The 23,406-nt window shown below is 34.1% G+C and overlaps 1 protein-coding gene across 2 annotated transcripts; it reads left to right on the top strand.

Moving 5' to 3' along the window:
- Positions 1–322: 322 nt before the first annotated feature.
- MS3_00006803 (uncharacterized protein) lies at positions 323–22,128 on the top strand. 2 transcript variants are annotated; one of them, XM_051215034.1, is made up of 12 exons: positions 323–511; positions 583–636; positions 673–756; positions 792–949; positions 3,343–3,422; positions 4,318–4,410; positions 6,496–6,874; positions 7,893–8,189; positions 17,363–17,704; positions 19,167–19,320; positions 19,483–20,045; positions 21,117–22,128. In XM_051215034.1, exons 1-12 carry the CDS (start codon positions 504–506, stop codon positions 21,665–21,667), a joined length of 2,763 nt encoding a protein of 920 aa, XP_051068215.1. In that variant the 5' UTR covers positions 323–503; the 3' UTR covers positions 21,668–22,128. The 2 variants fall into 2 exon arrangements, with proteins under 2 accessions (XP_051068215.1, XP_051068214.1); XM_051215033.1 differs by having other exon boundaries at positions 792–4,410; positions 7,893–11,857; positions 17,363–20,045.
- The last annotated feature ends 1,278 nt before the right edge of the window (positions 22,129–23,406 follow it).

Raw genomic sequence — 23,406 nt, 5'->3', positions numbered from 1 at the left:
CAGATCAGACCATTGATAAGGTTTTTTTTATGAAACTAAGTGGTAAAAATGCTTCAAAAACCAGTGAAATAATTCATGAATAGCAGCTACAAGAGAGCGTGAAACTTAGCATACATTATGACTCTGAATTGGGGGGGGGTGTTTTCCTTAATGCAAGAACGACTTGATCTTATGAATAAAAATTCTTTGGCAGTTTGAGTTCTTATCGCGAAAACCTAACTTTATATCGTTGTTCCTGCACATCACCTTCGCTTTCTCGTTAAAGACTGCCTCAGATTCTAAACTCCTATTTTTTCCTTTATCCGTAGCTGTTAGCACTAGTGACTCGTCTTACTCGGACCTAGAAACTCGCTAGGAACTGATTTCTTTTACTTCTCAGTCGATCTTGTGAGATTTGGTTTTAAGGGATATATACATATTAGGCGGGACCCGCGAATATTGGCTGCGTTACTCGTTGGTTGTTTCATCTGGAATTACGATGTTTTGGAGCTGTCATTGGTAAAATGGATATGTAAGTGGTCATTAGTTCGTTAGGATGGTGTTTTTGTTTTTGCTTTTGTGACAACATATTTTCTTATTAAGGGTGGAGAACCTCACAGACTTCTCTCGAGATAGTGATGGTGGGAGCGAAAGAGAGTATGTCTCACAAATTTGTAGTGAATCCTTTTTTAGCATGTTTGAAGTGACGAGTACTAGACTGTCTGCCTGTAAACACGATGGTGGCGATCACCAGCAAGACAAGGAGAGGTATGCAAGGTAAGTCAATACTTTATGTCATTCGAATTTCCTAGGGAAAGTCATTGTGAAATAGAGAGACGAAGACGTAACAAAATGACTGCCTATATAAACGAATTATGTGAAATGGTACCAACTTGCAGTTCACTCGCAAGGAAGCCTGACAAACTTACTATTTTGAGGATGGCTGTGAGCCACATGAAATCGATACGAGGTACTGTCTAAATAAAATTTTCCAGTATAATTCAGAATAGTAGGGTGAAGTACTTAAGTTTTTATTAGCTATACTGTTCTGTTTCTCTCGGACTTCAATTTTTGGTGTTTGCATCTCGTTTATTTTTCATAAGCTCAATGGCCAAAATTTGTTTGACTTTTCCTATTTATTATCAAATTGATCGAAGTGTCTGGGTCTGGGTTTGACATTTATTACGTTCTATTCAGTAGTAAATGCATCGTTCAGAAGTTGAGTTCTTTAGGAATATTCTCTCTAGTCACCGATAGCTAGAGTTCTTTTTTATGCTTAATCAGTAGGTTAGAGAAATGTAAAGCTGAATTATTTTCTAGTTTTTTCATCGTTGTTCAGCTAGATATTTCCAAAAAGCATCCACAAAATCGCCTTATAACTATCAAATTTTTTTCCAGTCATTGTGGAATTAAGCGTTTGTCCATATTCATACAATCATATGCAGTCAAATAACATGGATAAATGTAATTTATGATCCAGTCAATCTCACCGTCCATCCTCAAACTTAAATTTCTGGGGGTTGTAATAATATTCAGAGGACACTGAAGTTCTTAGATGTTTCCATTTAAATTATTGTCTTTTCCTAGATCTCCACTTATGTTGCATACCCGTTTCTTTTTCTGGGTTCTAAATTCTCGGTCTTTCGTGGTATCACTCATGTTTAATTTAATTTCACTATTTTTTCATTCAACTTGTCGATTCCCACTTCCGCCGTTTATATTTTATGTGGCGACCTAGGCAAAGAGAAATTTATACTCGGTCTCTACATTTATTGTGATTCATTGGTGGGAAACTGTGAGTCGTTGTACTCCGCAATAGAACGACGAAATCTTAATAATAATGTCAATGACACTGTGTTAAAAGAATCGATATTAAAACTGGAGGTGAATCTAATTAGTAACTACGTTTAAATATTTTGATTTGTAGTAGTACTTGACTTTTAGGATCATAGCATGAGATTGGGGGGTTTCGGTTAGTTTCAGCTATTAACCGGTACACGAAAACCCATCATTCAGCTAATAAGTCTGTACAAAAGAGGCTGAAACTAGTTTAAAAGAACTTATAAAAGAGGTAGTCGTAATTCACTGATGCATTGGTTAGACTTCCACCTTTGCAATATTTGGAAATCATAGCAGATATTGCAGTCTCATGGTCGGTTGTAGCTTCTGTCTTGATATGACTTTCCTGTTTAACCATTAGGATTTCTCTTCCACTTATCTACTAGTGTCATGCTTATGTTCCTTGATTTTCCTGTACACTGCAGAACATCATGACAGATTTATGAGTAGTTGAAATCTTTTATAGTTAGTAGTATACATTCGTGTCGTATTCTATGTTGTTTTTGTCTTTTTGCCTATTGCTGAACGAAACGTTAGAATTATTTAAATTTCAATCGCTGAGCTTATTTCAAACATAGTTTTCACAAATAGTATCAATGCAAAATGTCAAATGCGTTAATAGGTTCGACTTCTTTTGTTTTAGAAGCATATTGTCCGTGCTGCAGCGTGTTAGTTTTTGGCTATGAACTGTACATCGTGTTTACGTGTTTGGTTGAAATGAAGTATCCAATTCGGCTGCTCACAACTGTCAAGTTATTTAATAAGTATTTTGTGAGATCAGATCGTTGGTATTCGTTTTTTAGTAGGTTTTAGGAGGCTTAACGTCCTTACTTAAGTGCTAGGTATGTAATAACTGAAACTCGTCGGGATTAGTCTAACCGACCAATCATGCATGATCTGTCAGACATAACCAACACCAAGTCTGGCACATATCTGCATCGGTTCAAGTTACAACACTAAAGCACATCAAGGTGCCAGAATATTAGAAATAATTACAGCATCGATGGTAACATAATGATTCAGCATCAAAAATATGACTCTAAAAGGAAAGAAGTATGAGATCATTCTTAAACTCAGGATCTAAGGGAAGATACATGGTGAATCGATTTGGGCTATTTCGAACGATTCTAAGCAACGTCAACCAGCGTCCCCATTTTTTTCAGTAATTGCGCGGAGTCCAATCAGATGGTTTTCACCTGCCGAAGGCTTAGTCCAGCATTCGACATTTTCATGGAGTGACGCCACATTTTTGGTTTGGCCACCTCAAGCTTTGTCCAGCTTCCACACCAGACATCCCCTTTGAGGGAGTGGTTTGGCGATATATGTATATGTTAAGATAGCCGAATGGTGTCATGAGTCTCTATACCCTCACCTGATACACATAGACTAGCAAACGAACATTATTTGAATGCTAAGTTACAATATTTCATTTTGCTGAAAAGTGGTAGCTAACAAACACAATCAAGAGTTGTGTTTTTTTAAATACCTTCCTGCTTGATGTCCTAAAGATTTCGTTCATTTTAGGAACTGGGAGTACAACATCTGATGGATCATACAAACCCTCATTTCTTTCAGATCAAGAACTTAAGCATTTGGTTTTGGAAGTGAGTTTTGTAACAATAGATAACCATTTATCCAGAATGAAACCTTTATGTTTTTCACACAATATTTTTATCCTTTTAAGAGAATGAATAGTGTATCAGCATTGTAGTTAATGACATCTTATAACCAATCATTTCAAAACATGAAACAAGTTGGTGGAACGAAAACCCCGTGAAAATTCGCGAGTAAATAGAACTTATTAAGAAATTGTCAGGGCTGTATTAATACCCCACTCAGTTTACGTATAAATGATTGATTACTTAAAAGCCCCATCGCCTTTTTATTTTTTGTTCTGGTTGTAAAATAAGCGCAAATAAATCATTAGAATAATAAATAATAATTACTAGTTCTGTAGCCTACCCACCCACCATTCACAGTTAAACCTGATTACAAAGTTTGATTCTTGCCTATATGAATTTTGGTGGAGTAAACTCAATGGATTTCATCATCTGATTATTTGAAATTATATGGAAGTTAAAAAATGAAAGTTCCTAAATGGAAGCTTCTTCGTATCTATAAAAGCTGAATGTTTCTAAGATTCAAATGGAGTAGCATGTACTAGTGAGGGCTCAGTACTTAATTTTAAAGGCTACTGGGACAGATTTCAATGATGAAATAAATTGAACATTGTCGTTCGCTTATATGGAATGTGTCTATGTACTGTTCTCACCTGTGAGTTTTCAGTTGTAATATACTTAATACAATTTCACCATGCTATTTCTAATAAACAAGTTAAATAACGTGTTGTATTGGTTTTCCCATGATTTATGTTCTATCATATACTACATATAAAATAAAACTGAAAAAGTGTGATGTCAATATTGTTATAAGTGCAGCCTACATATTTATTAGTTGTACATTATATGATGGTCCATTTTAACTACATCTTTTTCTAAGGCTGCGGATGGATTTCTTTTTGTTTGTCAATGTGATACTGGAAGAATCATCTATGTGTCTGACAGTGTAACATCTGTGCTCAATCAAACTCAGGTACGTAGTCCTATAATTTTGTGTGCCAAAGTATATGTACAATTCAGACTACACTAAAAGATAATACGTCAATTTTCTTTGTACTTATTATAAGCGAAATAACGGAAAGTATTTACGGCAAAACAGTGATCGCGTTAAAATCCAAGCTATTAATAGCTAAGGAACAACTTTGAAAAGAAAACGGATATGCTTATGCTATTGTTACGGGGCAAGCAGCCTAATTAGTGCTGACAATTTTTAATTTAAATGAAAGTTTCACAATCTGACGATTCAACTCAGAAAAAAAGCACTAGCAAAAATTAGCTATTGTCGTTTACAAAATGTCAATAGATTGTCACTCAGTCACTGATTACCTGTTTTAAATTTGGAAGTTAAGAAACAGCTTTCGTATTAAATTTCGTGTTTATCGGTCAGATATTAACCTTTAAGTATGATCTATAGTATTAAATAGGTTTTATTTCTCGTTTCAGTGTTTTTATTATTGATTTAAGGGGGGGGGTACTATTAAATATTTTGTGTTGAACTATTCATAGTTATTTAGAAATTTGTGATTTCTATTATTTAACAGGTTGAGATTCACCAAAACAAATTTCAAAAACTTAATGGGCACTATGTAAATGTCATGCTGATGACAATTTCCATTGTATTTATTACATATGACTAGTAATTAGAATTTGAGCCAACAAAATTTATTCTGTTACAGACATTAGAGAAATAAAAGCATAATAAACACTGGATGAATTTGTTTCCCTCTGTTATCAAAGGTTATTTCAATAATAATAGTACATGTGTGTATAGAATAATTTGGTGTGATTTAAAAAGTAACTAATAGTTTGGGTAAATTTCATTTTTGGGGTGTTATTGTCATGGGAAGTAATTTTAATAATTAATTATGTTTTCAAGGCTTGTCCATGGACTCACTACTCAACGTCCCTTCCACAAAAATGTGGACTGATAGTGTTATGACCCCAGTTTAACTATTGTTATGAAAAAAAAAGGAAATCTGCTTACTCGTAAATGACATTAATAATTAATGGTAACTGTTAGCATCATGGGATTTTTCCCTGAACTGGCCTAACACAGTTCTTCTATTTCGGGCGCACACATATGTGCACGACTCAATTCAAGAGAAAAGAATAGGAACATATGGACAGATTTAGATTGATTCCACACTAAAACTAAATAACTAAATTGAATAAAGCATCTGAAGTCCTATTTTAATATTGGTTTCGTTTAAGTTGGTATTTAGTACAAAACTGAATAAACGTGATTTTAGTTTGTTCACAACTGATCATCATTATTATGGAGTTGAAGGCCAAGCTTTCTATTTTTAGTTGTTTACTGAGTCATGAGTATTATCGTTACAGTGTTGAGGAGTAGTTTCGTAGGTCCACTAATTATGTCTGTCACCCTTCGGTTCACTATTACGTTGATATTTGTGGGTTGCATAGCAAAGTACAGGTAATGACATTTAGCATGGCAAAACAGTCTGCCAATGTCGTAAAAACACAGATATTACAACCAGCAAAGTAATTTACGAAATCACACACTCAACCCCATTTCTAACAAATAGTTGGCAAAACAATTGAAGTTTGGAAAATTCACTTGGTTTTCATAAACAAATACAATGAGTGATCCGTATCGGATTTTGTTTAAAAGTTTCCTATGCAAATATACTTGTATGATTTTCAATAGTCTCCGAAGTAACTTATCTACTCTATGAAAACTTTAGATTTATTGCTCTAAAAAATACGATTCCTAGAAGATCTGGTTATCACATCATTATTGTCTTATCAAAAGCACTAAATTGTGGGTGAACGAATTGTTTTTTAATTATGGTTATATCGACCAAATCTTGAGAACTCATCATTTTTAAAAAATCGATATTGGTACAGGATTAATTTTTATCGGCCTGCCTTCACTCCATAAAGTTTGAAGTGTTTAAGGTGTTTTATTTTTCGAATCCCTATTGATACACATTCTCTGTAGCCTTCTTTGTTTTTGATATATATGTGTAATTAGAATAATCTAGACTACTTGTGATCAGTAGTGTTATATTTTATGTCCCTGTTTTTAACGTTTTAGTCAGAATGGTATCAGCATACGCTGTACGAGTTATGCCACCCGGATGATGCAGAGAAAATATGTGAACAACTTACTGGATCTATATTACCATCACAAGGTGCTAGTATTTTAGGTCTCACAAGTCAAGCTTCGTTATCTACTTTATCGAATAGTAATTCGACCAATCTCACCAAACAACCCGCTGGATCAGACCTTAAAATGGGCCCTGTTGCATCTGATTCCTCTCCTACATCAGTATCTGATCTGGTATCTACCCACATATGCGCTTCCCAACGCCATAATTCTCCAGCAAATTTGACTAATAATATTTGTTCGTCACCTGCTCCTGGGCGGATACTAGATTTAAAATCTGGCACATTGAAGAAGGAAGGTCATCAATGTACGTTACATTCAGATATTTATAAGCTATGTTTTATCAGGAATCAAAATTTTTACCATGCTAAAGCGTGTTTCTTATATGTAGTACCTAGTATTAAACAAAAATTAAAAACGGATTCTTTACAGTGAAAATTCTAATGTGTTAATCAAAAATACTGAAAATCACAAATCTTCACACGTTTTTTCCATCGCTTGACTGTTGGTAAATTTCGGGTAAAGCATCTCTCCGTATATTGCATTTATATAACGATGAAATAAAATACTTTATCCTGTCTTTCCTGATTGTGATATCCTACTTGTATTTAACTATTAATTAAGTCCAAGATATCTTGTTTTCTCTTCGTTTTTTCATATTTTACTTTGAAACTTAACAATCATTGTTTTCAGATTTGCGTATTGTGAATAAAGGCGTTCGAAATAAAACAGAGATATGTCCACTTGATTTCTGTTTCATCAATAAACTTACAATAAAGATAATGTGTTGATTTTCTCTTTCTAAATTTATTAGCTGGTTGGTAATCTATAAGAGTATTTGGTCACTTATAAAATAACTTATAACTATATTATTTGTTACTTGTTACTCAATTGAGAATAATCAATTCTGTGATCAATTGGTCAGTTTTCTGATATCCAAATTTGTAAATGAGGTTTTATGTGCAGTTAACACTCAGTTATCTTACTTGAATATATATATCCTAGCCTGTTTCTGAATTGATGTGATGATACAACATGAGTTAAACACTTATTAAATATTGAATCAATGAAGTTATTTAATTTAATCTAAACTGTTTTCAATGTGCAAACTGTTCAAATATATCCCGAATCAGTTTTTATGTACTTGTGTAAAACGATAGTAAAAGAATAAATGAACCTGATGACATTCTATCAATAGTGCGGTCATTCGAAAGTGCTTTGATTTTATATCTATAACTTCCAACTGTTAGTTAACATTGAATATGATATCTAAGTAGTTATCCATAATCAAATGTACTATTTTTTGCTTTTGTTGTCATTCTCAGCTCACTTACGAGGGAATATGAGCTCACGTCGTGGTTTCATTTGTCGAATGCGCCTAGGTTCAGCTATCCAGTGTGCTATGCAATCAGATGCTGGAGTTGTAAGTTCATTAGGATTAACGGCTCGGGCACGTTTACGTTATCGACATACTTTTGGAATATCATCAAGCGGGCAATGTTCTTATGCCGTTGTCCATGTGACTGGTTTTGTGAAACCATACAATCCTACGATTGACCCCACTCCGAATAATGTTCAAGTTAGTGGTCAGGCTATAGGATCTCAAGCATACCCCCTATTCGGTAGGTTTTTAATTTTAATTATGTGTGATAGAACTTAACTTTTAACTGATTCATTATTAAACGTTCCTTATTCTCCTTCTATTTTACATCTATTCACGTTGGGTTCAGTTTCATTTGATCGCTTTATTGAATGTAAGCCATAAAAACTTCTTTCACAGTTCGTCTGTTGCATTACTCCGAGTTAGACGTTTTGGGTGTTTATCGCATACATTACTTAGATATCACTATTATCGTGTAGAAGAACGTGGAGCAGCAGTCGCTTGTTAAAAATAGTTTCCAACCATTAGGTTTCAATCGCGAACCGTACTCCATCCCTAAGCCAGCTTGCACAGCCGGATAATATCACTGTCTATTAAATAGAGTGTGATTTGAATCGAAACACATAGATCGCTAATCGATAAATGAGTCACACTAAAATGAATTATTCAAACTATCCTGTAGATGATTAATTTCGATAAGCTACATCTCTAGGAACAGTATCGTCTAGTGGTTGTAATTAGTACTCTGAATATTTGATATTATATTACGAAACATGCTTAGCTTTACGCACTCATTTAATGATTTTTTCATTAGAATACTAGTTTATTGCAATCTAAATATTTTGAACATTACATTGACTTTTGCATTTACAACCAATTTTAAACGTTGAAAACATGTTCAATTGGATTGTAAACGCGAGTTATTTTATTCATATGCTTAAAACGTATTTTGCATAGATAATTGATTCCAATTTAATTTTCGTTGAAATTTACCTCATTCGGCGTACACTTGTTAATAGGTAAGATAATTCGTAAGCATAAGGTGGGACATGTCCCAAATAAAGTGCACATATGACATATCTCTGTTTAGTGAAAATGCTAATAATATGCAGTTTTCGGAACAACTGAAAAACCATGTAAAAATGTTTGTGATGTACTTCTTCTCTTCTGAATGTAAAATGATGCTTTTGGACTTGTCTACATCAATGCTTATTTTGGTCAAAGGGAATGAAGTAGTTAAGTGCGTTGACCACTTCATCCACGTTTGGAATTCCATTAAGTTGGTGAGTGGTAATTGGTACGGATACAAAAAGCTCTCCTGGCTTTTTTCAACTTGCGCCACCTACGTTACATTAAAATATTCACCTCCCAACCGGTGTTGAATTTAAATTCCAGTCGACTATATATTAACCAACGGTTAGATAACATGGTCTGTTCAGATGGTTAACATTCGCGAGCTATTTGTATTTGGTTATAGGTATCTTCAAACGAATCCTCGCGCATTTCAGAACAACGAGGTGAGAAATCCTGTGGTTGGGTGTGTGGTACTAGGTAAAATGTCCAAGTCAATTATTAACCCCTATAAACCTTTATCGACTAAGGTGATTAGAGCACGTGTCATGCATGCCTACCACTTACCCCGACGTGCAGTAGTGGCTAACAATAAGACAGGTTGGAACTAAGTTGTAAGCGAATGGAATAAGAACATCAGTGTGTAAAGTCATTGACTGCTGATCTGAACCGTGCCAGTGGGTTCCGTTTTTCTGATCTGGTCTAGCAAAATACTGGTAATCAATGTTTGGAGCTGTTGGGTAACATGTCGAGAAAACAGTCTCCATAGTGCAGTAGGATCTATTCCCAGTCTTCCTCCATTTCTTCAGTTTAGTGATAACCCTAACTCTTCTTCCATCTTATTCCTCTTTGCTTCGTATATTTTCGTCTTTGACATCCATTTCACCTGGAAGTAAGTTCTCTCGTCTGTTTTTCTTGTCAAGGACTCAGGATATTTATTCGTACTCTCTGATGATTACGAACAGACTTTAATATGCATTCGTCCAAGTTAACACACTTCATGTCTAATATAATGAAAATATTTTCTCGACGGTCGAGATGTAGATAAGAATAAACGGAGAATGAAACACTTACATTGTGTTTAGGGAAAGATAAAGAATGAGTCCTACACTACTGTATTCATTATTAAACGGTCTTTAGTAACTAATTACGATTATGAAATAACCTATACGTTTTCACAAAATTCAGGCGAAACGTTAAAAACTTACTGGACTGATTTTATATTTCCGTTCTACTACCCTTTACTTCCTACTAATTTATTCGTACGCCAAAATCAAATACAAAATAGACGGTGACTAAATTCATACAACACACAGTAAGGTGACCTAGGTTTAATTCCTCCCTATACTCTGATTTGATCACGAGTGTTCAGATACGAAGTTTTCAATAATATTACTTAATAATTAGAGTTCTCATTCGATATCAAACAGCAGTACAATATATTTTAATAAATAAATGTCAATGTTGTTCTCAGATCTTGAGAAAAACTAGTGGTAACTACTTAAATTTTCTGTTTTCTCTAGCTTCCTATGTCAATTAAAAATGTTAGCTAAACACATGAAAGAAATTTCTGATTACTCTATATCATCAGTACAAGAAAAACCATGCTAGGGTATCGAGTTCTAGTATATTATGCCGTATGTAAGGTTATAGGTTATCATGAAAGGGTCATCAAGGTAAATGAACCTTTGTTTCAGTGAGCTGTTTTACGTATGTTGGAAGTAATACGAGTGAAAATCACATTTATAATCAATACATAATTTTCTGCTAAAAACAGTAGTTGAAGATTTACATTACCAACAGTCCTACGATCACTTGTGTTTCAAACGACTTATATTTTGTATATAATTTTGTCACTTCATCCTACAAAGTAACTTATTGTTATGTTTACTTACAACATTGGTTAATTGGATTAGTCACCATTTAGACAGTGTTCTCAGCAGTTCGAAAAATCAATGACATATCACACCTGAACATATGAATTTTCTATTGAAATCATGAGCCGAGCACAGTCAAACAAATTTTGAAAATCCGGAATCACTGGACAGCCGTTTTGTCCTAGCATGGGAGTTTTAAGCGGTAGACGTTCACGATCCATTTTCTTCTAACGTACGAATTATTATCATCGATGAGATGTAGCATATATTTATTTCATTTTATTTAGGTGAACTGATTTTCAAATAGTTTATCCCTTTGATAAATTTAGATAATTCAATGAGAAGATGAAGCTTCTGAAAACCATGTAGTATATTTCGATCAATCTGATCACACATTTACTTGTTAAGACATTTATGTGTGAACAATAAAGGTCATGTATTATTCCTTATTCTCTTTGTTCTACTCATATCTCGCTATTCATCTGGTTGGTTATTATTTTACATATATAAATGTTCTTAACAAGTATATGTGTGACCAAACTGTTCGAAATATATTGCTCCAATATATCATATACTTCTCATAATTTTTATCTTGTTATTGGACCATTTAGACTGAACTTTGCCATAAAACCCTCACTGAAATATGGTCTAACAAGTGTGTAAGGAAAAAATCGATATATGAAGTTTTTTTTCTTTCCATAATAAATGTCTGTTAGATAAGTTTGCTGTTTGCACATTCCATATACACTCTTCGTAAATATATAACTATTAGAAATTAAATGTACCTACTTAGTGACTCTTATTTCTATTTTAAATCATAACGAAAAACATCCTGATGATTTTTTTCCCTTCAAATTTTAATGTATTTATAGAGAGCACTAAGTTACTGTGTATTTATGTATTCTTTGTTATTAGTTTATTGACCAAAACAACAACAAAAAATTAGTAATTAGTTTATTTGGTAAGTGTGGGATTGAGCATTCTGAGCATTTTGTCTACAATTAACTATTTCACATCAACAAACTTTTCTTATTGTTTCGATTATTTTTAAGATTGTTTACGGAATGATTTAATGTGAAATGATAGTTTTTATCATTATTTTTTGTTGCTTGTTTGTTTCTTTAGTTTCTCAGTTTAAAATATTGAATTGCGTCTATTTCTCAATATATTTTTTTACCTGCATTTAACGCATGTACTAATATCATTTTATGTGTGTGTGTGTATTTGCTTGTTTTAATGGATTGTGTTATTAATCTACTCATTCTGTTCTTGAATAAAAATAAGGAGAATCCAGCGAAGAAAGTTTTCTTTTCGATGAAACCATTTACTTATGCCGTACATTCGTATTTATAGTTGTATGATAAGTATAATGCAATCTTTTCTATCCTCCTATATTTACCATTAATACAAATGTACAGCTTAAGTAAATGATTTTATTGGAAAGAATATTTTCTTCGTTGAATTCTCTTTATTTTCATTCAGTGAAACAATGGGTTATTTTAATTATTATTTTATTGTTCTAATCCTGATTTACATTTTAAATCCAGTTTTACTAAATTCTATGGACTGTTTAATCATTTAAATAAGTAGTATTTCTCGTCATTTAACAAGTAAACTTTTTTAAAAAAATGTTTAGTGGTGTTTGAGTGAAGAGCCTTCACAAGGTTTATGTACTTCTGAGGTACGCCTTTCAATGACAGAGAACCTCTCAGTCAACAGATTCAAATTCTTCTTTTAAGTCAAGAAAGACCACCATTGTCGGATGCCGATACGCATGTCTTGGTTCTAGCACCTGACGAATGATGAATATGTAGTCGATGCAGCCACAACCAGGTCTGAAACTAGCCTGATTTTCTCGTGCTTGCAGTTCATGAGTCTTAGTTAGGCGTACGATAATTATTGAGGCTAGTATTTTAGATGCTATATTAGTTAAACTAATTCCTCCATGTTTATCACAGGATGATTTTAACCCTCTCTTATATATTGGGACGATAAGTGATTGTGACCAGTCAGATGGGATTACGTCCGAATCCCAGATTTCAGCTAAAAGATTAGTCAATCTAATCACTAAAACTGAACCACCATGCTTAAAGACCTCTGAAACAATCCATCTGGACCAGATGCTCTTCCTCGTTTCAGATTACTATAGCTTTTTGAACTTCGATTGAAGTCGGAGCGCCTACTTCAATGTTTCATTCAAAGTGTTTGGAAATGGTGGGTATTTGTGCAGTGGCTGAAGGTCAACTGAACTGTTCTCTAAAGTGTTCCGCCCACGTCTGGGCTGAGAGCAAATGTGAGTGTCTTTTTCTGAGATAGTCTCACTTGCATTTGACTTTTTAGTTCCAGTTTCTTTTATTAGTCTGAAGAGCTGTCTTGTGTTGCATACAGCCGCCACCTTTTCTATCTCTTTTGCTTTCGTTGCTCACCACTGCTCACGGTCGTTCCTTAGACTTTTGGTTAACCTAGATCTAATTTACTTTCTCTCTTCATGGTGTTCAGAGCCTGATGGGATGAGTTTACAAGAGCCCATCAGTGCAATAAGCTTAGAAGAAATTCATTGTCTTTTTGTAACCCCTTCGGTTTAAATCATTAATAGGTGTCACTGCTGTTTCCACAGCTACTTGTATATCATTCCAAGCAAAATCTGGGTCAGCCTCGTTTCAGAACTACCTGAGTGTGACCTCAGTTGTTCCTGGAAACTACTTTTGGTTCTATCATCCCTCAGTTCAATTCTAGTGGGTCATAATATGGCTTTTCTATGTCCAGCGTGCTCGTATTAGAACATGATCGGAGTATAAACATGTACTCTAGAGCGAGCGACAGTCATCTATGGAGCCTCTTCAACGATGACTGATGGCAATATAGTCTATTTGGGTCCGTTGTTGGTTTGATACTACGGGGTCGCCATGTTAGACGATGTCTCTCCTTATGCTTAAAATTAGTGCTCGCTAAAAATTAACGATTGTCTGAGCACAGTTGCAGCAGACGATCACCATTATCTGTTCGCTGAGCAGGGATACTAAAATACCCACCTAAATGTTTTTCTGTTTGGTTTAATCTACCTACTTGGGCATTAAAGTCACTTGCTACGTGTACCATGTTCGAGCGTTTAGCTTTATGAAAAAGTTCAGAAATCTTTCTGTAAAAGTTATCTTTCACTCCGTCCAGGCTGCAGCCAGTGGGAATGTAGGCAGAAACAATGAAAAGGCTACAATGTGTCCCTATCCTTCCGAGTTCTTACAGAGCCTTTCAGCCGAACAGCACATAGACGACTGTTAACGGGGATCCACCCTAATAGTGCTTGTTTTGTCCTCGTACTTAATGCTATACCTACACCTGCCAGTCCACGAGAACTAACCATCGGGACGTCAGATACACGGAAAGGTAACTCGTCGGCTCTCCGTTTTGGTAAGGTGAGGTCAAGTGAATGAGTACACTAGGATCGTGTATGCGTGTTTCGGAGACAACATACATCAATGGTACCAAATTTTAGGGTTTTAGCCTAGGGAACCTGCTGACCGATTTGACATAGTGTGCGTACGTTGAAGGCTCCAATATGTAGTTTGGAGCGAAGTTTCAGTAGACCTGCGACATTGTTTTTGGCACTAGAATCGTTGGCTATGGTGACACTTGAGGAGCAAGTTTAATGTTGAAAGCCGATGTAGGTGGAATAATGGGAATTGAAGAAGAAAATTGATTATGAATACAGTGATCTTGAGTGTTGTTTAAGGTATGAGGGCAGTTATTCTTTTCCGGTTGCCCACACCGTCGAAGGGTTCTTCTGGAGGTACCTGGAAAGGAAGTTGTGTTGGAGGTGGTCTTAGTGCCCTGAGAGCGTTACACAGTTCCCAAGGAACAACTGCCGTCACAGTCAGCAGTACGACTCCGCCTTCAGACCTTGGGTTTGCTGCTTTTGTTCTTACCATTCTTCAACCGACCTGTCTTACATGGTAAAACTTTGAGGAACGATTGTTCCAACCAGTGTAGCTCGATTGTTTCATCACGATATTTAAGCCTGAGGAAGACGTCCAGGTAGCAGCAACGGTCGGGAGTAATAAGTTGTGTGAGTACTTAGTGTATTTAGTTTCTAGAAGAAAACCAAGTCTAACAAAATAAAAATATATATGTCGTGGTTCAACATCATATATATATATATATTTGTACTGTGAATAATCTAATTAGTTTGTAACTACCCTGGAATCACTAAAGACACTCGTAGTATGTGCTTGTAATGAATTAAAAGCAAAAAACATCTGTGTGGAGGGAATTTTTATTAGTACGTGTATGTTTTTACTGTATTCATGGTCTTGCAATCAATGGGATAAACATTTTGAAGGCGATGTAAAAGATGATAGAAAACGATCGTTGTATCGTTTATGCAACAATAATGAACTCATTTCGAAGATAATTTGTAGTGAAATGATGCAAACCCTTAAAAATCTACTTATAAGGTAATTTATCTAAAACCCGATACCTGTTATTCTTATATACAAGATAAAAATTAATTTCTCTATTCTGGACGAATGTTTACATGCTTTCCTGTTCCTCTTTTTCCTTTTCGCTAAACTTAAGTTTTTTAATATTCATTCAAACTGATAAATGTAAAATACTTTAGGGTTATACTTATTAAATTTGTTAATAATTTAGGTTCGCGGATTCTTTGTTTACCTCAAGTCTTTTAAATGAGTTAGTGGTTTATAAATAATTTATTCAGTTATATTTACTTTACTTAACACTTGTAAACTATTTGTTTGTTAACCACCATTTATATGTTTATTACCATTGAACATGTTGTTCAGTGTATACGTCCTAAATTATTCTCCGTATAGCAACGTCTAGTTGCGATTCCATTATCCATTTTGATAAAATTATATAATCACTGCAATAAATCTTGCGGTTTGCTCCTTACATCTTTTGTGTTGGAGCCATTTTTTATAATTTTATTAACAGTAGTCGAATGCCCAGTAGAGTTCAGAAACTTTGAATATATAATCTAAGCTAACCATGTTGTTTGCCCCCTAACTTGAAAGCATCCTCTAATCACATTTCACACGCTGAGTTACACTTGTCTGTTAATGTTTATATCATTCATTTTCTTACTTTCTTGAATATATACTTGGTGTCACCACTAATTACAGTATTTGTAATCCAGACAATAGTTAACATTATGTTGGTTCCGGCTTTCTGTGTAGATTTATAATTAATTACTAGTTTTTGGAAACATTGCGAAATTCGCTCGTGATTGATACAAAAGAATTCTGAAATCAATCAAGGGGTTTTATTTCGAGAAGCAGATAAATTCGATGTTTTTTGGTCAGTTTCTTTTTCACGAGATTTGGCTGCTAACCCTATGCCCGAATTTCCTCCTTTACCTATAGTAACCCTAGATGGGCTTCATGCAGAGTTAATTTTCGCTATTACCACTGATAAATTATAGTTGACAATTCGTGCCATAGTGGTAGGGTTTGGTATACTGAATTGATCCGAAGCTTTTGCTAAGTAATCCACTATAAAACAAAGTACTCTGGTTTCGGAAATCGTAGTGATAGTCGACTATTGTCTGCCCAAATAATCGACATAAAACTTGTAAAGTAGTTGGACACTAAGTGTTTACCTTTGGAAGGGTGGATTGTTCGGAGTGGAATTCGCACTGAGTACAGCTGAGTAGAAACATGTGTCTGTAATGAAACTAGCTAGATAACAAGCGATTAACATGATCCCATTTAAAAGTTAATTCTGCTTTCCTCAAAATAAGTCTCTGATAAACAAATTTAGTTCCTGATCAATACATCAATACATTCCTGGCCAATACATCTCTAAGATTATTACATCTTATGTATTTAGTAACGGGTACTTTCTATATCATCGTTACAGTCTGATTATTTATCCGTTCGTTAACATTTCGCATCAATTTCTGCAAAAAATACATCTTTTAAAAATAGTTTTCATCTAATAACGTTAGAATACTTCACAACTATTTAGTTTCCGTTTCTAGCGCTTTTCAGCGGTGCTCACTTATTGTGCATTACAATATCTAGACCAGAACTAAACAGTTATTCAGTCCTTTTTGTCTCTCTGCTTTGCCGTAGTTTCTCATTACTTGATGTAAACCTTTGCATAATCCATCTCACTAAATAATATCTGTTTTTCTTAGCACACAGAATTAAATTGATCCATTTTTCTAAAATAAAAAACTGATTTCTTTCTGACAAATTGACTCTTCTAACAGACAAAAATTTATTTTTCTCTGTTAAATTAATACTAGTTAAACATTCGTTATTTATTACTGGTTTTTCTGCGAATTCCATGTCATGTATGCTTCGACAGGAATTATCCAATTCATAGATGGATAAAAATGTTTGAATAGATAACGTTTTACGCTTTAACCAACATGCCACTTAACAGTAGATTATAATTTGTTTCATTTGGTTTTATATATATATTGGGTTTTTGACTTTTATTTCAGATGGTCTCATCTCAGAAGAAAGTGACTTTAATCCTCCAATCTCCGATAATAATCACCTCGGTCGTTCCGATACAAATAATTGTTCAGATGTTCATGTACCTCAGTGTTTAATAGCTTTAGGTCGTTTACAGGTAGTCAACAAACCAGAAGCCCTTGACCTTTATCCTCATCGTTTTAATGAATTCCTTACACGTCATTCAGCAGATACGCTTATCACATTTTGCGATCAACGAGTTCAAAACGTTCTTGGTTTAGAAACAAATGAAGTCCTTGGACAAGCCTTTGGAAATCTCCTACCTTCTTCCAGAGACAAGATTAGTTTTCAAGAAGTTTTTGACAAAGGTAATTCTATTTTTTCATAGTGTCTATAAAATAGATCATCAGCTTATTTACCTCAAGTTTTCCAGAACCTCATAATTAAGACAACATAATACAATGATACACATTGTTTATTGTGTGAAAAGAAAGATAACAAGAGAATCGCGGAAAGCAAAAGAAATGATAAAAAGATTGAAAATAAAAGTTTCAATATTAACTTCACTATACACTAGTATGTAAAAACATTAACATCCAAATGATACTGGAATAGAAGTTCGCAATAAAATAGATGGACCGTCATGAACTGATAAAGTTTACTCATATGGACTAGTAATTTTAATGTATTACTTCTAAGTACTTGGATTAAATTCCATTTTATCTTTAGATAATCAAATCTTATTAATTAAAATCATGAAACGATCAGTGTTAGATCGCCATTGAAAACTTGGAAGCACTGGACGGCCGTTTCGTCTTAATGTGTGGGACTTCTCAGCAATGCGTATGTGCAATCCTGCACGTGGAATCTATTTCTCCGACAATGTTAATTTCTGACCGTTTAAAACAATACACTTCAGTGCATATTCATGCATTCATTCACGGTTTCCTTTGGGTTTCTTTTTGATGACTTAATTACCATCAGCCATTATGGGTATTATTGTCTTTGAAGAAGACTTCAATGACCCTTAATCTGCTTTATTCAATACCTCTTTACTCGAGCTTTTTTCTAGCAAATTATCTTTCTAAATTTTGAGTCGAAGACTATTAAAAAAACGTCTGGTCATATTAGGGATGTTGCATCCCTAAATATATTTTAGCAGGAAGAAATTAAGTAAGAGATTATGTGTTGATAAGCATGGATCAATAGTGACCATCAGTGGGATCCAGGACTCATGTCTCATCCTACTTGGAACTCATCGGCTGGATATACCTGGAAAGTGACTGGTCAATTGCAATCCTAAACAGCAATGGGAAGATTCAAACAACTAATACAGATTGTGTATGGACTTTGATGTGATTTTCCTTTAGTTGGATTTTGTATGGATTCTTTGTAATTTCTGTTCATTTCACTTATTAATTCAGTCTGATTTTTGCGCAGTACAACATTAATTTATATCAGTTAATCCATCTTAATTTTTTCATTCACTTCGATTTTACTTAGCATACCATTCAATTGTATTATTTCTCCGTCATTTTGTGTTTAAATGACGATTATTCTGTTTGATGACTATTATATAATTTATAATCACTGTAATCGAATGACAATTCAGTGTATTCAAATTTAATTTTTTATGGTCTCTATCATATAAATCTTCCTTGTATTACGTGTTTTGGAGAAGGAAGCTGTTGTGTTCTGACTTTAAATGTCGTCAGAGTATTCACGGTTACTTCAAACCATGTCACATTTGCATTAGGAATATTATTACTCTTTGTCATAATTCTTATTATGAATTAAATAAAAATATAACGTTTTTGTCCTTTCAATTAGCCTGGAAGCTCAAAGGCCAGTCATTCACAATCATGGTACATATGCGTTCCAAATTATTTACTGAATTGCTGTTCGTTAAGTGTCATTTAACAGCGTTTGTGAATCCCTACAGTGAGGAGGTAGAATATGTTATTTGTACGACAAGTTCTATGAAGTAAGTATGTTCTTAGTTAAATGTAAGACTCAGTAGATTGTATGGTATATCATGAAAAAATTCACTTTATTATTACATTTAATTCCTTGTTTTACCAACTAGGATGCTACGAATATCTACTTATTTTCGTGCATATATTCAATTAACTTTATTCCACTTCAGAGCTTTCGAAAGTGAGACTTCAGGTTCAAATCCAAATAGTACCTATACGGAAAACAACAGTTACGGTCAAACTAAGGCAGATTTCTTTGAGAGGACATCCCATGTTACTCACGCTAATTGTTCGATAGTACGTGATCATATTAATACGACACCAATTCAACCGAACCCTAAATCTTCGACTTATATTCATTCAGTTAACCAAGCAAAAGAATCACATTTGTCTACTTACTGGAGACATACAAATGAAAATACAGATCACTTTGACCCAGGATTCGCAATACAACCAAGTACTACTGAGATGAATCTATCCTCGAATATTGATCATCAATCATATCCATTTTCCGGCCAGGTAGATTCATCCTTGAACGAACCTAACTCATTACATAGTTTGTCATGCTCTAACACACAATTAATACCGCAATCAAATCAAGAACACGCTAATATTCAACACCATACAGATCCAGCATCTGGTGACTATTTGTCATCTATGCCAAACAATTACGGTACACTACGAAACGGTACAGATTTTCCGACAAGTGATGTTCAGGCGCTAAATAATTTTGGTAAGTTTCACGTTAATTATACTGTTATGGATATCCAAGTGAGCATTACTCGAAATTTAATTTAGTATATACCCTTAGCAACAATCCAAGTTTTTTTAATCACTTTAAAGTTTATTTTGTTATACAAATGCACAGAAATAAGAGTGTTCTCTAATGTCTAGTGTTAAGCTTTTAACTGAAAGTAAATCCATAATACAGGATAATAAATATTTCATGATAACTTGTGACTTTATTCATTTTCTCTCGGTCCTTACCTCATAGCACTGAAATCTATTCTCATAATCATTTCGGAACTCTTTATCAACGTGATATAAAATCAATCAGAACTGGCTTTTGTTCTCATTTTTCATATAAACTCCCAGTTGAATAAGACTCGTCAAATGTGCGGTAATGTGAAATGACTAACAGAACAAAACTGGATCGTGATTATATTCTTTGATTAAAGTGTGATAAATTTACCAGGATATATCACTTATTCTAGAAAGTAATCAGATAGTTTAAGGAAGCTTTACTTGCTGTCGATTAAAGAATACGTTTGACTTCTTACTGGTTGTATTTAGTTCTCAACTTCTAGATACTTTTCCGAGACATTGATTTACTTTTATTGCCAAGGCATTTGTTCTCTTGTGACGACTGCAGAAGTATCACGTAGACTAATGCAACAAAAAACTATAGGCCATGTTGTATACCAATATAAAAAGTATTACTAATAATTATACTTGCACAGAAAGTTGTAGAACAAAGCACCGCCTTAATAAGCTACTGTTGTTTTTCTCAATTCACTTCAGATATGTAGCCAAATATGATTTCCATGTTTAACATGGATAATTCATGGCTCATATTGTTGCTGTTGTCCCACTTTATCTTATCAGTATTTAGGAAACTGTCCTGCTAAATGTCGTTGCAATCATTATTAAGTGTCTACTAGTTTCACTCACATCTTGTTCAACACACTGAAATAAGAAAATACTTATAAGTTGTTACTAAAATCTACGTTCTTATCGTTAAGTATTTATTTATTGCCTACATATCCTTGTGCTTGACGAGAAACTTTCAAATTTATATTTACAGATCACAAACGCAACAACTCTCTTGATGTTAACTGTGCTTTTCAAGCGTCTAACCTGAACACAGGTGACTGCATAGTTCAAACATCTGAAAGTGGATTAACACGCCCATCAGCTATCTGCTTTATGCCGTCAGATTCAGTAGGTGATTGTGGTTGTGATATTACAGAAAATATGTCACCACATACCATGTCATATCTCAATATGAACCGGCCATTTGGTAATCATGAAACATACTTACCAAGTATTGATATTGCCTCAGATTCCAGGACATATCGACAACCGATTACTGATCATCCTACTTCTGCTTTTCATGGATGGTACGATCCTACACTACCTTCCAGTTCCATATCCACTTCGGAGTCTTCCTCTATACCGTCGGATATTTATCATCAACCCGTTGCAAATAACCACACGCAAGATGATTTATCCGCCAGCGATTTTGTATACACTCAGCCTCACATATTGCAAACCAATAATGAAACGAATAACTGTATGCAACAAAACCCTCTGCAGCAACCGAGTTATGATTATTTCAAATACACTGTACAATAGCTTAAAAAACATTTGAAGTGAGTTGTATTTTGTCCCTGGGGATGTTGTGCAAACACTATCATTCCACTTAAAAATGACTGTTGTATAGTTTATTTGGAGTGTATACTTGAATTCTCTGTAGTTTTATTTCATAATGATTCTTTTGTGTATCCATATATTCTTTTTATGCATATCTATCTTAATAGTTAATATTGTTATTGCTTACTTTTGCTGGTCTTTTTTTATTTAATCAGGTTAATCGTTTCCTGATGTCATTGTGTACATGTCTTCTTAATTATTTCATGAGCTTAAAAGGAATTATGCTATGCTTTAAAGATTATATATATACTTAGTTGCTCTACAATTTCAGCATTTTTAAATATCTTTTTCTTTGTTAATTAATGGTACTACTTCATTTATAAATAGAAATAAACTGTAAACTAATGTACACTAGTTATCTTAATTACGTTATATAAAAGCACATTTGCAATATATTACATTTTCTTGTACGTGCGCAGTTAATGTCTAGTGATTTCTGTCACGAGAAATATCGTTTAATGTTGTGGAGAATATTGTCATAAAATACCACGTATGATGGAACAGAGATATGGAAGTAACTGAGTTTATTATTATGCACATCGTTAACAAGTTAAATGGACTTCAATAGAATGGGTAGTGTAGGCAGAGTACTTTTTACAAGGCATCATCGTTGACTTCCTTCGCCTGTTGATTCTTAATGCGAAGTATTTTACTTTTATGGTACGCACTTGGATTTTTATATGCGATTCAACTGTAGTCTATCCACACTTCTGTTACTCAAGGCTCATAATTGACGTAACCAGATCCCCATCCTCGACTTTTACGTATGATTACCCCTTGGTTTGCATTGGAAACAAATTACAAAGGAATCTTAAAGACATTCGGTAGTTACGGTTTCTTCCAAGTATCTGACATTTAAAGCAGTGGTCGTCTGAACATAGGAATCTATAGATCATACTTAGTGAGGATTTTGTGTTTTATCATTACTATAGTGTAAGTGGAGTTTAAAAGTAAGATATGTACTCCCGGTGTGTTGAATGTAGGGCATCTAAAGAATCAAAATACACGCAATTATCTATTTACACATTTTAACTACACCATAACTGGTTGTAAATCTATCAAAATAAAAAGTCACTTGTACTAAAAGCCGTTGTAACAGTCATGAATTGTCATTCAAACTATGTGCGGAAAGGCGAAATAAATGTGCTACTCGTAATAACAAGAAGTGAATAGTTACAGAGGACATATACAGTAACTAAGAGGTAGATGCAGTTGATTATCTTAGTTTAGTTATTCCCCTTTCATCCTGACGACCTTTTCTTTGGTTGTAAATAGCTGTAACAAATTTTACATGAATGTGCTGTCAAGTTCGTTGGTAAAGATATATTGTTATTGATTTAACTCATTTGCCAAGTACATTTTAGTATATATGGCTTTGAGTGTGGGGGCCACTGACACCAGCCGGTTGCTTAAACTGAAGCAGAGAGACCGAAGTTCAAATTTGGAAATTAATGGCTGAAAATTTGATGCCTTAATTACTGAACCACTGTTAAACTAGTAAAAAAAGTATACGGTTTAATATAAAGTTTCTTTCTACCAATTAATTTGCAGATATTTGTATAAGATTTAGTTAGACTGTCAGGAAACATCATTTTTCACTACAATTTGCCAGAACTATTTCAGTTTATTAACTGTTATGTATTTCCTATTCTATGATTCCC

This window comes from Schistosoma haematobium, chromosome 2, assembly GCF_000699445.3.
Source record: "Schistosoma haematobium chromosome 2, whole genome shotgun sequence".
NCBI lineage: Eukaryota > Metazoa > Platyhelminthes > Trematoda > Strigeidida > Schistosomatidae > Schistosoma > Schistosoma haematobium.
The sequence above is the reverse complement of the archived record's forward strand: the minus strand, read 5'-3'. Positions and strand labels throughout refer to the sequence as shown.